Source organism: Anguilla anguilla, chromosome 3, assembly GCF_013347855.1.
Source record: "Anguilla anguilla isolate fAngAng1 chromosome 3, fAngAng1.pri, whole genome shotgun sequence".
Classification (NCBI taxonomy): Eukaryota; Metazoa; Chordata; class Actinopteri; order Anguilliformes; family Anguillidae; genus Anguilla; species Anguilla anguilla.
In genome coordinates, this window is record NC_049203.1 from 35,350,128 (window position 1) to 35,364,845 (window position 14,718).

Genomic DNA, 14,718 nt, shown 5'->3' on the forward strand with positions numbered 1-14,718 from the left:
ATTACTATTACATGTAAAAAAAAGTAAAGTGTGTTGACTGTAAAGACAGCAATTTGGTTGCAGAGTTCTTTGATTTTACCCTCTGCTTTGCTGTATTTTCTCAGATACTGATTCCCTATACTTCTGGAGGTTACTTTAGGGCCTGCTATGGCGTTTGAGGGGAAGCAAAGTTATATTGCCACTAGGTGCCATCACTGAACTGTCCCACTGAACTCACAAAAGCTCAGCTGCAGCTGTACATGCCACCCACTCTCTCATACCTCACACTGCTGGCAGTATACAAGGTCAAATCTGTCTCATGCATTCTGTGTTCTCTTGGTTCTGTTTTGAGTCATTTTCTGTTTATTGATTAATATCTGCTGTACAGTCAGCTTAAGCTTGCAGTAGACTTCTTTGTTGTAGACTTGAGTTTAGAGAACCTGTGCAATTCAACTGCATTAAGATGTATAATGAAACATTTTGTTTCTTAAGATTTACATTACTGGCCTACATTACTGGCGTGCTGCAATTCCAGTTAAGCCGCCTTTTAACAGCTGGGTGTCGCAAAGCGTTCTCAAAATCAGCACTCCAAATTGAAAGCTAATATCCCAGGAGACAAGAGACTATTTTTCTTGTGAATGCATTGAGGAGCACTGCTGAGAAAAATGGCCGTTAACAGAAATCTTTGAGGCCTGGAGATTAAATGAAGGATGCTTTAGGAATGTGGAGTCTGATCCACCAATTGCACGTCCTTGGTTTCATAGGTCCCTTCATACAAAATTGTGTCTAGTGGATTTTATCATTTTAATACATTCAGTGAAGTTGGTTGCTATCAAGATATTTATTCTGTTTCCAATGGATTACATTCTTCATCAGACACAGGTATTCATTTAAGCTCTGAATAGCATGGAAAATGCCCATAAATAGGGTGTCTGAAAAACTCCTTATAAACCATAGCAAAATTGACAGTTACTGTAGCATTTCATTATTTGCATTACATTTCAGAATCAATAAAAACATATATGTTGGTGAAACAATTGGGATTCTACAGGAACTGGCTAGGTCTAACACACAGATAGATTCTTGAAGAGATCAAGCAGCAGGCAATTTCTGTAAATGTAACAAACTGTTTAAGCATTTGGGTATGGGGTAAATACTGCTTGGAAAATGTACAATTTTGTGCTGACCAGTCTGGTATTACTGTGAGATCAGGTCAGACAAAACAACAGTGAAAGGTAAACTGCATTCTTGCTCAAATGCACTAAGATGTTATTATTAAATATAGGCTGGACTGACTGCTTTTCTGCAGTTAGTGTGTCATTTTATTAAGAAGCTCCAGCACATTATATTATCTTTTTCTGGCTCAAAACTATGGTGCTATATGCATTCACATTAGTCTAGCTGCAGTAGCTGTTTCCACAAATGCATCTGATCATGCAACTCTTACCTATACCTACCCTTTCTGGTTTATGTGAAATGTTCATTTGTTTCTGTTATATTTCTTGTGTTTTCACATTTACTGATTTGTTTTGACAAATGTTGTTTTGTTTTATGTTTTGATGTTGTGTGTTCTCTAAGTTGTGAGTGTGTTTCAAGAAAATGTGTTTACTTAACTGTGAATGTGTTTTATGAAATGTTGTTGTGTTCCTAAGTGGTTGTTGTTTTTTCTGTAATTTTATTTATTTTATGTTTGCAAAATTATATCTCGGTTTCAGATTTATTTTGTTTTGTGGAATGTTGTGTTTTAAGTTGTTAATGTGTTTTGTGAATTGTTTTAGCATTTCCTAATTTTTTCATTTGTCTTGAAAAACCACTTTTAAAACACTTTTAACTTCATTCATCACATATTTTACTTTCTATCACATTTTTCTTTTAAAACAATGATTGCCACAGTGCACAGGTCAAGAGTAGCTGTTTAGTTCTCCCTGGTGGATGCACTGTAGATGTGTAAAGGAGTCTCCTGACTATACTGTTAAGAAAAGAAAAAAAAAACGGTTGGACACCGTTTGAAGAAGCATTTAATAAAATTGTGCACACTGGAATTCAGTTCAATCCAAACTAAATAAATAACTACAGTGGGTTCAATTTAAGATTTGCCTGAATATGTTGTTGCTCTCAACATTATCTTTCGGTTACCCAAAACAAAAAGATTGGAAATTAGGCTGAGAAGTTGTCATTATCTTTGGTATTTGAATGTAATCTTTGGGCTTAAAAGCATGATGCCTTTGGTCACATAATCTAAGGCTTCATTCCTGAATCGATCACTGGAATTCCCAGATGTTGAAACAATTCAAAAAAGCAATGTGTCAGGCAGTCAGGTGGCCATATTTGAAAATTCACAGTGACATCCCCAAAACTATGCTCTTAGAGATAAGCCTCAGAGTTGTGCTTCATTGGTTATCTGAGGAGCCAGTCACAGGAGAATACAACTATGCTTGTCCAACAGGTACTGACTTGGGACTCATTTTATGTCAGATGGTCTAACCTGGGTGCACAGAGACCCCTGGAAAACTGTCAGTTTGTATAGTTCTCCTCCTGCAGTACTGCTGGAGATCTGTGCCAGGCTAAATGTTGCGCTTTGTCCTGTTTGAGGCCCAGGAATAATCATGATATATATTTGGCCAGCTGCATTTAGGAAAAAGACAGACTACTTTGTCTCATTTCAGATGGCTTAATGGCTATCTGCTAATTAATCTTCACAAGTATTTGAATGCACAGTAAGATTCTCATTTTTGTGGAGGAAGTGTCAGCCATATCATAGAGACTGGTTTAGGGCTGTATTAATTCCTCTGTTCTAGTGTCACCTTTTCCACATGAAGTGTCCAACATTAGTGCCTATCTATATCTCGTGTGTGGTATCCAAATTGTCTTATATTACCGCTGTCTTAGTGAGCTATATGGCTAACTAGTGAAGCCTGTTCAGATCAATGCATAGGCTGTAGTATATGATTAATACTAGCGGATTTAGCTAATGAGCTAGCCATCAGTGTGTGCAACTTCCATTACGAAATAGGGTTTTTTTCTTTTATAAATGCATGTTGGAAATACAACGTTGTTGACTTACCTTTACTGGTGAAAGAAAAATGACACTTTTTTGTTCTGGCTCATAATAATTCGGAAAAAGGCAAACATTTGTTGGATAAATATGAATTTTAGGTTGCTGGAAATGTTAGTATTCGTTGAATAGATACAACGGGTTGGTGAGGCGAGGTTGCTGAATAAGAAGAGGCTCCAGTCCTTGACCTACACATACACACACACACACACACACACACACACACCCTCCTAGAGGTTGTGCTTCTACCTTGTTTCCAGGCAACTGGGTGCAATAAGTACTCACATGATGGGGAAGTCACTCCACTCAGGGATTAGCTTCATAAGCTTTGTTTCGGGCCTTTCACACATTGCCACATGTTAATGAAAAGATGTGAACGCTGAAAAGAGCCGACCTAGACTTTCAAAATTCACTGGTGAATTTGTTCTGAACTGAAGTTTTTTTATGAGGACCTTAAATTCTTTATGGAATGTCTTTCTTGACAACCCTTAACCTTTTTTTTTTTTTTGAAAATCATGTCTATATTTGTGAGAGACTTAACAGAATTTCATGTCTTTGAAAGAGGAGTAGTTTCAGTCTCTTCAGTCCCCTGTCTAATACACAGGGGAAGTGAATCTCAAGATGATTGCCATGCTCTAAATGATTTCGCTGATGAAGTGGGGTGAACAGAAAGGAATAAGCACTGCAGTTTGAGTCCTCAAGTCCTCAACAGAATCAAAACTATGTGTTGCCAGACAGTCTGCTCTTTCAGAAGAGGAATAATAGTTCTCCACAATAAAAGGCTTTGCAATTTTTTTGGGAACACTTCCCAGGTCTATAAAACATTATTTTTATCAGGCAGGCCTCTTTATTATCCTTATCTTGCCCTGCTTGTTGAAGGCCAGTCAGAGCTGCAGTACTTGAAAACTGTCAATAAAAAGTAGATGTTGGAATGGGTAATGGTTGCTGGCTACTGTCTTTGGCTGGCAGGTGCACAATCAGTTGGAGAGGAGCCAATGCCTGGGCTTAGCAACCCAGAGAAGTACAGAACAGTGCGGGCTAGGCTTGCAACAGTACACAGGTAATAATCACTGAGAATTAGGACACAGTTTCTCTCTGAAGAATTTCCCGAAGGTGGCATTAAGTAAATAGCAGCTCCACCTTGCAAGTTTCTCTCTGAAGAATTTCCCGAAGGTGGCATTAAGTAAATAGCAGCTCCACCTTGCATTAGCTTTCTGTGCGAAGCTATCAGTTGGCTTCCGACATTTACCATTTTATTATTTGTTTAACTGCAGTTTTGCTGTAGGTTGCTTCGGGGCTGCCTACTTTTTCATTCCCTCTGAGCGGCTGTTCCACACTCAACATCTGTGTCTGGAAAATGAGAGTGTCACAAAGCAATTACAACTGTCCTACATTCAATACTGTGATTGACTTAGGGGCTCTGTGAAATTAAACGATTTGGGAAAAGATCCAAACCGTGATTTCGTTATGCATCTCTGAAGCTGAGGTGATATATATTTGTCACTGCTGCACACATGAAATTAGGGACATATAATTATTGAACACCATCAGTAAAGTCTATTCCTCTTTCAAAAACAGAGCTCTTTTTCATATTTTGTAAACGGATCATCAGAAGACCCGTTTTATCTATATCAAATGGCCAGTTGTAAGTTTTACACTCTTTTAATAGAATAAAAGGTATTTATAAGCTTAGTAAGAAACAGGATCTCTCTCTGCCTAAACATGCAAAGTGGCATTTGTTTCAAATAATATTGAGAAATACTATTACAGTCATTGACACTACTTATTCTCTGTACAAATATTACAAATACAAAAATACCCTGATAAACACTGTGTGTGTATATAAAGTGATCTCCATAATCTTTGGGACAAAGCCACATTTTTTCTTGATTTGGCTCTGTACTTGCATTTGTTATCAAACAATTCCAAGCTTTTTATTAAAGAGTATTTTATTAATTAATTTTGGTTTCGCCATGTAGAAATAACATCACTTTTTATACATAGCCCTCCTCCATTTCAGGGTACCATAATGTTCGAGACAAATGGTTTCACAGGTGTTTTTGATTAGTCAGATGTGTTCAATTGCTTCTTTAGTGCAAGTATAAGAGAGCTCTCTGTATCTAGTCTTGATTCTAGGCTTTTGATTGCCTTCGGAGTCAGGACCAGAGTTGTGCTGATGGAAGTCAAGGAAGCCATTATGAGGCGGAGAAATATGAAAAACAAAATCATCAGTGTAATGGACGAACCAGAGAAGGGCGCAGACACAGAAGTAGCGGTGCAAAAGTTAGGGGTTTATTGTTCCCAACACAGGTTGACCACAAAAAATGTCTCAAACCAACAAGGGAAAAAAACCCAACGTGTAATAAAAATAATAAGAAAAAAAACAAAAGAAGCATCAAATGCTTAAATAACAAAAATGTCTATAGATCTGCTCTTGCCTCTTAAAATACAGAGGTCTAAACTACAGCAGATTAGCAATTATTCAAACTTTGGTGAACAGTTTCACACCTTGGCGCCCCAAAAACAAGACAGACCCAGGGGCCAAAAATACTCATATTTATATCATGTTGTCCAGCACCAAAAAACAGAAAAAAGGGGTGACACAAATATGTAAAATAGCTATTACAGGTATTTGAGGAATTACAACAAAATATACATATAATAGTTAACATTTGTATTGAATTTGTTGACTAATACTTTTAAAAGAAGAAAAAGAAAAACATTTAAATAATAATTTTAAGATGACAGTGGGTCCTATGGTCCCCTCGGGCCATGGATGCAGTGGACTGATCGGCCCTCCCACAAGGAACCAAATAAATGTTCCTTGTTTCCGCCTGCAACCCCTTTTGTGGCCGACCCGTCTGCAGAAATGAAAATTAAACGCAGGTAAAACAAACAAACAGCAAAACAATTACATTATGGTAAACTTAACGTTAAACTAAGTGCATGCACTCACTTAGTAAAACGAAAGTAAATAAAATATTGTGAAAAACAGAAACCATGTGGTGAGTTATTTTAAATTATATGTATAAATGTACTTGGAAATGTATGATAAATGGGGTGAATTGGTCTTGTGACTCGCTCTGCGGTCGTCACAATCAGATACATAGGCTAAAACTTAGGCTTATCAAAATCAACCATTTGAAACATCATTAAGAAAGAAAAAGAGCATTTGTGAGCTCAGTAATCTCAAAGGGCCTGGTAGACCAAGGAAGACCACTACAGTTCTCACGATAATTAAGAAAACCCTCCAAACACCTGTCCCATTCATCCTGCTGCTGCTATGAGCAAGCAAGTACATCATCAATGAAGACAAGTGAGTCAGTACCTGTGGTAGCCATACATGCCCAAACCATAACACCCCCACCACCATGTTTCATGGATGAGGGGGCGAGGTGGGGGTGGTTTGAATCTTGGACAGTTCATTTAGGCCTCCACACTTTGCTCTTGCCATCACTCTAATACAACTCAATCTTGGTCTTATCTGTCCACAAGACATTTTTCAGAACTCTTTTAGGTACTTTTTAGCAAACTGTAACTTGGACATCCTGTTTTGTGGCTAACTCGTGGCTTGCATCTTGCAGTGTAGTTTCTGTAATTCTGTTTGGGAAGACTTCTGTGGACAGTAGTCCCTGAAACATCCACGCCCGCCTTTGGAAGTGTGTTTGTGACCTGTTGATTTTGGATCAAGATGGCAAGAGGAAAAGATCTAGGTGACTTTGAAAGAGGGTTCATTATTGGGGCACGAATGGCAGGAGCTTCAGTCACAAAAATGTGGCTAGTGGCTAGTGTTTCAGTAGGAACAGGGACTAAAGTAACATCTGCATTTATATCTGTGTCAGCAAGAACCATCCGTCCATCAACAACTACATAGAGAGAGATATTGTAGTAGGGTTGCAGTGCATAAACCCCTCATTACGAAGACAAATGCACATTTGAGAGTTTAGTGGTGCAAAAACCATAGGCATCAGTCTACAGAGAAGAGCAAAAAGTGATATGGTCAAATAAGTCATCCTTCAACATATTCTCGACAAGTGTTTGTTTCACCATATACTGTATAAAGTACAGCTCTTTTTATGCACTTTTTCTATAGGCCTCACATATATGTAACAGCTGAAAAATAAACAATTGTAAAATAAATTGTATGTGTCATTACCCCTCACTGGGAAACTAAGAATGGTCAAGTCTTGTCCAGAGATATAGGACTACAGATTGTTCAGCACAAAACAGATTCTGCTCCCAAATTCTACCTCAACATGCAGACAAAGTCAAGGGGGAAGACTAAACAATGCAAGGTGTTGTCTCTCTCACAGACAAAACTGCAGCCTGTGCAATGGACCTTAAAAGCTCTGCTGAGTCACATAGATATTTAATACAACTGAAGAGCGAGGCTACAAAAGGCAACCCATAAGACACATTTTTTCTCCTTTTTCCATGACATCATTTTGAAGACAGAGAGCCGAATTCAGTCAGTGGAGTGTTTCCTTCTATGCCTGCCAATGAGAGGAACAGCAGACCTTTCTACACTTCAGTGAAATGCCAAAAAACAGCCCATTGTTCATCAATGGATTGGCGTACTCTCAGTCAAGTAACGGGGGGCCAATTTCAGCAAAATAATAAAGAGCCAACCGCTCAATAGCAGCATGGCAAATTATCATTCAGCACAGGTCTGTTTTTATTCTCTCATTAGCGGGACCTGAAGTTGTAAACCTGATGCTAATTTGTTGTGACACTGGTGGAACTGTGTAATGTGCAAGCTTCCTGTCACAGCCTCAGTGGCACTGTGCTACGCACCCTCATCTCTGTTTCTCCTCAGTTTCACGTAAAGGTGTGATATGGTCATTGTAAGCTTCACTTTCTGATGAGTTATAAGGTTAGAGTCATGCTTCGGTTCCTTTTAAGTTTGTGGGAGTCCTGCACATACATGACAGAATAGCCGGTGCATTGACAGGATGCACCACTTGGGAGCTCAGCTTAAATGTGAAAAGGATAGTTCATAAATATGGTGGATATTGTTATGATATACTGTTAAAGCAGTGTTTCGAATGTGCCTTTAATAAAATACGTTTACTGCTGAAAATAAAAAGAAATGCTTATAATGAAAAAAAGAAATTTCCCTTGTTCTAAATGAAGACTCTTTTTATCCATTCCTCCATGATCTATTCCGGCTTATTCCTGGTCAGGGTTGCGGGGGGTGCTAGAGCCTATCCCAGTGTGTGCTGGGCCAGAGGCATGAATACAGCATGAGCAGGTCACCGATCTATCACTGGGCACACACACATTCAGTCACCATTCCCTCACACACTCAGATCTATGGGAAATTTATGGTCTCTGATTAGCCTACCTGCATGTCTTCGGGAGGGAACCGGAGTAGCTGGAGGAAACTCACGCAGAGAACATGGGGAGAACATGCAAATTCAAACCCAGGACCTTCGTGGTTATTATTATGCAGAATTTGCATAAATACAATTTGTGTATTGACACCATCATGTTTAGACAGGGTGTTTACAGGTTTAGATACAGTACTTACAACATGCTATATTTGGATATGTTTGGATATATTTATCATTTCATATCTTTGTCTACTAGTTTATTAAATGACACACAGAAATATTTGCTGACCTTTAGTCGCTTTTGTTATACAATGTTAAGAAAGAAAGCGACTGTGCCGGGAAAAGGAAAAATGGAACCCAACAAAGCGTCCAATAAAAATCTGAACTAAGTAAAGTTACGTGACTTGATATTAAAGTTACATGTCTTGATATTCAAGATATTGAAGGATAAATATTTTTCAATTTTCTTTCTTCTTCTTTTTTTACTTGATGAACTTAAATTCATCTGGAGTGAGCTCTGTATATTTTTCAAAAACAAATTATTTTTGAGGTGTCACTTAACTGATACAGTACTTAAGGCCGCCAATCTTTCGCAGGGCATATTTGTCCTATATCCAGTATGCATTATGTGTACCCATGAGATATAGTGTACCCTCCTAAACAATTAATTAATTGCCATGCAGAAACTGCTCATTGATACACTCATGGGACTTTATTTTTGTTGTGCTGAAGTGATCCAAGATAGACGGAAGAACTTTTAGTCAACCATGTTTAGTACTTTGTCATTCACTATAATGAAAAGCTCTTGCTAGTACAGTCTATTCTATTCTGGGCTTACAGGATATGAGTTGGAATACTCAGTCATGCAAGTAAGCACTTGATGCATATCATAAAACATATCAAATGTTTGATTGTATTGCTCCCCTAAATGCCAATCTCACAATCACCAATGTCACATTAGCCACAATCTCAGGCACCAGAAGCCCTCTTTTTCAAGCTTTCTCATTTCTCGCTTCTGTAAGTTTTTTTGTGAGGATTTGCCTCTTTCCATAGTCACTGTGTAGTGTGAGAGGAAGCACTTGTGCTTCAGTAATCAGCATGGTAGGAGTGAGGGAACATTCATCGCACCCCATAAAAAGATGACTCACATCTCTAGGGTGCTTTCAAGAGTCCAATCTTATTACAATGTAGACAGTCTAATTAGCTGCATAGTACCATTAATGTGGCGTTAACGATTTGCCTGTACCACCCTCACAAATGTTTAGGCTTTTTTAACATTTTTCTCATGATTTTTAATTGGCACAACACAACAATTTCAGAATCTGATCATTTTCTCAATTCTAATGACATTTGCCATGGCAACATTTGTTATGTTAAAGTGTTGGACTAAACAGAAAGGGGAAGCAGGTTAGGCAGTTCTTCAGGAAGTTTTAGTCTAGATTATGTCCCAGGCTTGTAGAGGAAATGTCAACACTAGAAATAGATCCGTATAAAAAAAAAGCGCATGGATGCAGTGTACCCTCTATGAAGCCTTTATTTTTTCATTATCATTAAATTACCAAACACAAAGGCAGGATACAAGCAACATTTTAATTCAATAAGTTGATGAAATGATTGTATTTGTTTTTACTGTAAATAAGCAGAACATTCTGGCTAGCATGGAAACAAGCAAGAGAGAAACACTGGGAAAACACATTGTAAAACAATTAGAATGGCATCCAAATATGGTCTGAGATTCTGTGTGGAACAGCCAATACAAATACTCCACTGGCTCGGGCCCAAAGTGCGTCTGATTGTCTCTCCTCATGTCCCAGTGCAAAAGAGGCCTGCTCAGACAACAAGTGTCAGAAACGGAAACTTCCGCTTGCCCAGGGACCGATGCTCAAATGGGCCGCAGACTCCCCCAGGAGTAAATGTTTACCCCAGTCTCTGTGAATCGTTTCAGATTTTGTTTCCACCTGTTTTATAGACTGTGGGCTTGTGAGGTAGGAATGAAATAGTGACTTGGCTACTGTTGGCCACATTCAGTTGAGTGAATGGCAATGTCCCCGGAAGGGGTACAAAGAAGTCTCTCTTTCCCCAATCTGTGCAGACACAGACAGATGAAACCAAGCTCCCCCAACTGAGGACATACAGTATGCACAGTTAATGGGGGCATTACTTAGCCAAAGGAAACAACAGCTCACCCCCTCTCAATGAGTTTTACTGGGTGATGATGACTGAACATTACAGTGCATTCTTCATGGCTGATCGACCAATGAGATCACCGCTATTTGGCAGATAAGACAATCGCCCAATTATCCGGAGACCTAAACACTGCCATTTTTGCTGTTATTCTTTGTAATGATTGTTTGTGCTTATGGGGCTTTTGAGTGATTGACAGAGGTCCTGAGAACTGAATGTCCACAGACAGTCTGAATTGGAGGAAGTGTGCAATTTCTGTGGAGAAACAACTGCTGGAATTAGATAAATGAGGACTTTCAGTGCACATATTGCCAATGAGGATGTTACAGCCTACAGCACTGTTTCTCACGCGTTTGTCTTGCTAAACTGGAATGAATGATGTTTGTAATTCCTGTTGGGCTCAATAAATGCAGTTTGATGAAGCTTTTAACACAATATTGATCTAAATCTGACAATATTTCAGCCACTACTTGCGAAATTTGTAATAGACTTTTTTTTAGACTAAAGCAATAAAACTAGATTTTCTTTCTCAGCTTTTCCCTAAATTTGTACCTCAAAAAGTTGTTATTATACTCAAGATATTTGATTAAGATCAGGTAGTCATCCCATGAGTTAACTAACTATTGGGCCAAGACCAATTAACTAAACAACTGTTTGTGCAGCTGAAATAGCTTCTCTAAACTAGTACTGTATAAGCGGAAAATATTTCTTTAAAAAACACTTCATTGCACAAACACTGCTCCATCGCCATTTGATGATGTACGAAAATGTGTAGCAGACAACTGCCAATAAATGCGCATTGTGGGTCAGTTCTTGATTGAAACCTCAATCACACCTAATTATTGAGCAAAACCCACGTACGGTAGTGGGCTGCCAGAACAAGGACTGAGAAACGCTTACATAAAGCATCCTGTTAATCAGCTCTCAGCTGTGATATGATATAAACTAATTATTGATCTCAAGAATTTGATAAAAGTAAAAGTCACGGTAAAGTCTTTTTATTAAATAACAGTATTTGGCACCCCCGCCCACCCACCCAGCTCCCGCAGTCGACAGTTTGTTGGCACCCATCTCCCTGCGAATAATTTGGTTGGTTCAACAGATGCAGATACTGCTGTATCTGCACACCCCTAAATGTGACTTACACATATACTGTAAGTATTGCCACTCTTCTTGACAAATATTTGTCCTTCAAATAGAATTGCAGGCATACTGCTGTTATTGATTTTTGGCTGGACCGCAACAGCGGGGCCAGCCCTATAAATGCGAATGTCTGTGACTGAGTGACTGAGTGATGAAGTTACACCATTGGTCGGCTGAGTTATGAAGTTACACCATTGGTCGGCCGGTCCAGCCATATGCCAGGTTTTGACCTGGTCTTATTAATATATTAACATTCAATTCTTGACATTCATTTAATACTACAAATCATTTTTGTCTCTTGAGAACTTCCTCTCCTAATAAATCTCAAAAATAGTCAGTGAGTACTTATTTCCCCTCAAGAGGATTGACCCTGCTGGTTGTTTTGGTTCATGCAGCATTGGCGTGTTTATTAGCGGTCCCTTGAGCTGGGCGAGAAGCGCAGGCCTCTGCTTAGTGTAACTCAGACGCCCGAATCTCCTGTTGATTAATGTGCCCGGGGCCCCAGCGCACTCTGCTCTGCGCTGCCAGACCTGACGAGCTCCGCTCTCGCTCCTCGCACATAGCTTCATCCACACATCATCAGCGCTGAATAAAAGCCAGATTGTGAAATAATTACCGCCGGTCTGACGTCGGGCCAGCCCTTTCAGACCGGCCCTATCAATCTTCATTAGGCGGTGTACAGAGCAACTCCCAAAAAACAGAGGGGGGGGGGAAGCGCTCTCACATGGGACGGTTTAAGGCCGGCTCAGAAACTTTCTCTCCGCCGGAGCTGAGAGATAAGAGGGGCTAAGAGGGGTGCGCAAGGATCTCGCCTGACGGTCGCGGAGCTCCAGTGCTAACAGCAGGGAGCCCAGCGGGGTTTGAACCCGGGGAGAGGAGAGGGGAGAGTGGCAGTCAGACAGCCAGCGAGCCTCCTCTCTCTCCTCGCTGCTCTCCATTCACAGTGCAGGAGCGCTGGTCTCCGGGCTGGCCTCTATGGCCTTTCTCACTGGGCTGTCAGAGAGGGGGGCAGGACCAGTCCCTGTGCTCTCAGCGCACTGAGCAGTAGCCGCTCTGCCAGTTTGAGCCTCTTGGATCCGGACTCGGGACTTTAAATGGACGAGCATGTCAGTATCAAGAGGAAGCTTCTCCACAGGCCCATCTTCAGGTAAGAGGGTCTAGTGGCAAGGGTTCTTTACGCGCCTTTTTGTTCCACTCACCTGCGTGTGTGTATGCGGGTGTCAGGGGAGGGGGGAGTGGCATGGGCATGGGCGTGTGCGTGTACGCACGTGCGAGTGTGTAGCTACGAATGAGAAAGAGTGGTATGAGGGGTCAAGGGTTTTATCAATCATAGCGCTCGCAGAGGTGCCTGTTTGTGAGATAATTAGGCTTTTGCATGACAATTAGAGCGCGCTCTGTAAAACGCAATTTCAAGTCTCAGGGGCTCTGTTCCCCTTCTCTCTCTCCCCTGCTCACTCGCTCAGTCTCTCTCTCCCTTAACTTTTGTACTCAGTGTTTCAAAGGAATGGAACAGGCTGTAGCCCGTAAATGTCTCCGTCTGTTGTGGTAAACAGCCATTAGATGCGGAACATTGTGTTGCAGTTCACTGCTCAGACCTAGTGTGGCAGGCAGGTTGCTAATGACCGTTTCACATGTAAAACAGCTAAACCTACAGGCAGCCACGTAACAGATAATTTGACATTACCGCTTCATAGCAGCCCTGTCCTTGTTGACAAAGTGGGAGATATTTCATGTCGAGATGATTAAAAAAAAAAATCTTAAGAAAATGTTTTCCTGAAGGAGGAATTTGGGACTAACTGTTTCATCTGGGTGCCATTTTGTTGGAAAACAAACAGAACATCCCCACGTGTAGAAGAGGGCAGTTCCCCTTGATCTTTCCAGGAGGGTCCATCGGGTGTCCTCCACCCCAGATTCCCCCTGAGGTCCCTCTGGCTAAATTTGAAATGAGCCTTCTGGGAAAACTGCATGGGAATAACATTTTTCTGGCACTTGCAAGCAGGGCTCTGTGCTTGGAAAAGGAAATGAGGCCTTTTGCTATCTTTTGTTTATAACAAGTGACATTCCAGGCTTCACTTATATTCCCATTGGTTGGAGCGGGCTGACATCTGCTCTGTATCAAACCATGGCAGCATGGCCTGGTGCAATAAATAAACATTTTATACAGTCTTTAGACCATCTCAGCGAGCAAGGTAACAAAGATACAGTCGAATCTGGAGCGGAGACTGAATCAATGTGCGATGAATGTTAAGTGTTTACCAGAGTTCCAGAACAGTTCACAATGTTTTTTTGAGCTTGGGATCCTGATAATCCAAACAGACATTTCGAAAACACATGAACTAACGACAAAAACTTGAACAAAGTTGAATGAAGAATGTAAGTTTCTACTAACTTTAAATTGTGGGAAATTGTGGCAAGTCTTTAGGAATTTTATGAAGAGCAATTTGAAAAGACTTTAGTGGGTCTGCATGCAGAATGATAGTTTAATTCTAGCTTTTGTGCCGATACAAATTTGCTGGAAAAGAGCTAATTTCAAGTTTCAGTTTGACAGAAGCCTCTGCAGCAATATGCTTTCAAATGATAAATCGTGGTAAGGAGCACTGTCATGATAAGTTCCCGCAAAGAAAAAAAGAAAAAATACTTTTAACAAATTTTTTTTTGAAAATAAAAATTGCCCACACCTACACTCCAGAAATTGTGTGGCTGAAGTGCATGCATTCACCTGAAAATCAGTGACTTTTCCCACACTACACATCTACCGAACTACCGGGGATCAAGTGTCAGATGGAAAAGACTTTGAATGCACTCATTATGCCAAATGTCTGCAGTTTGATTGTTGTTAATCAGTGGCTGATTCATGGTATTTGATTCATTTTGATAAGCTGCGATCAATTAACTTTTAATTTATTCAGTCACCGGGCTTTGCACTTTTTTTGGCATGGTAGAAACTCTTCCCTGGCATACAATACAGTGCTATGACACCTTACAGACAGGATCACATTAAAACCTTGATATTACTGTAAAAAA

The 14,718-nt window shown here is 40.2% G+C and overlaps 1 protein-coding gene across 2 annotated transcripts in view; it reads left to right on the plus strand.

Annotated features, from left to right (window-relative positions):
- pde1a (phosphodiesterase 1A, calmodulin-dependent) overlaps positions 1-14,718 on the plus strand; it is a 50,998-nt gene that overhangs the window by 8,574 nt on the left and 27,706 nt on the right. The window contains exon 1 of one of the 2 annotated variants that reach the window (XM_035411598.1): positions 12,433-12,841. The exons of the other annotated variant lie outside the window; for it this stretch is intronic. Coding sequence (XP_035267489.1) covers positions 12,789-12,841 — 53 coding nt within the window. The 5' untranslated portion in view covers positions 12,433-12,788. Of the gene's footprint in view, positions 1-12,432; positions 12,842-14,718 lie in introns of those variants that run through there. 2 annotated transcript variants of the gene reach the window in all.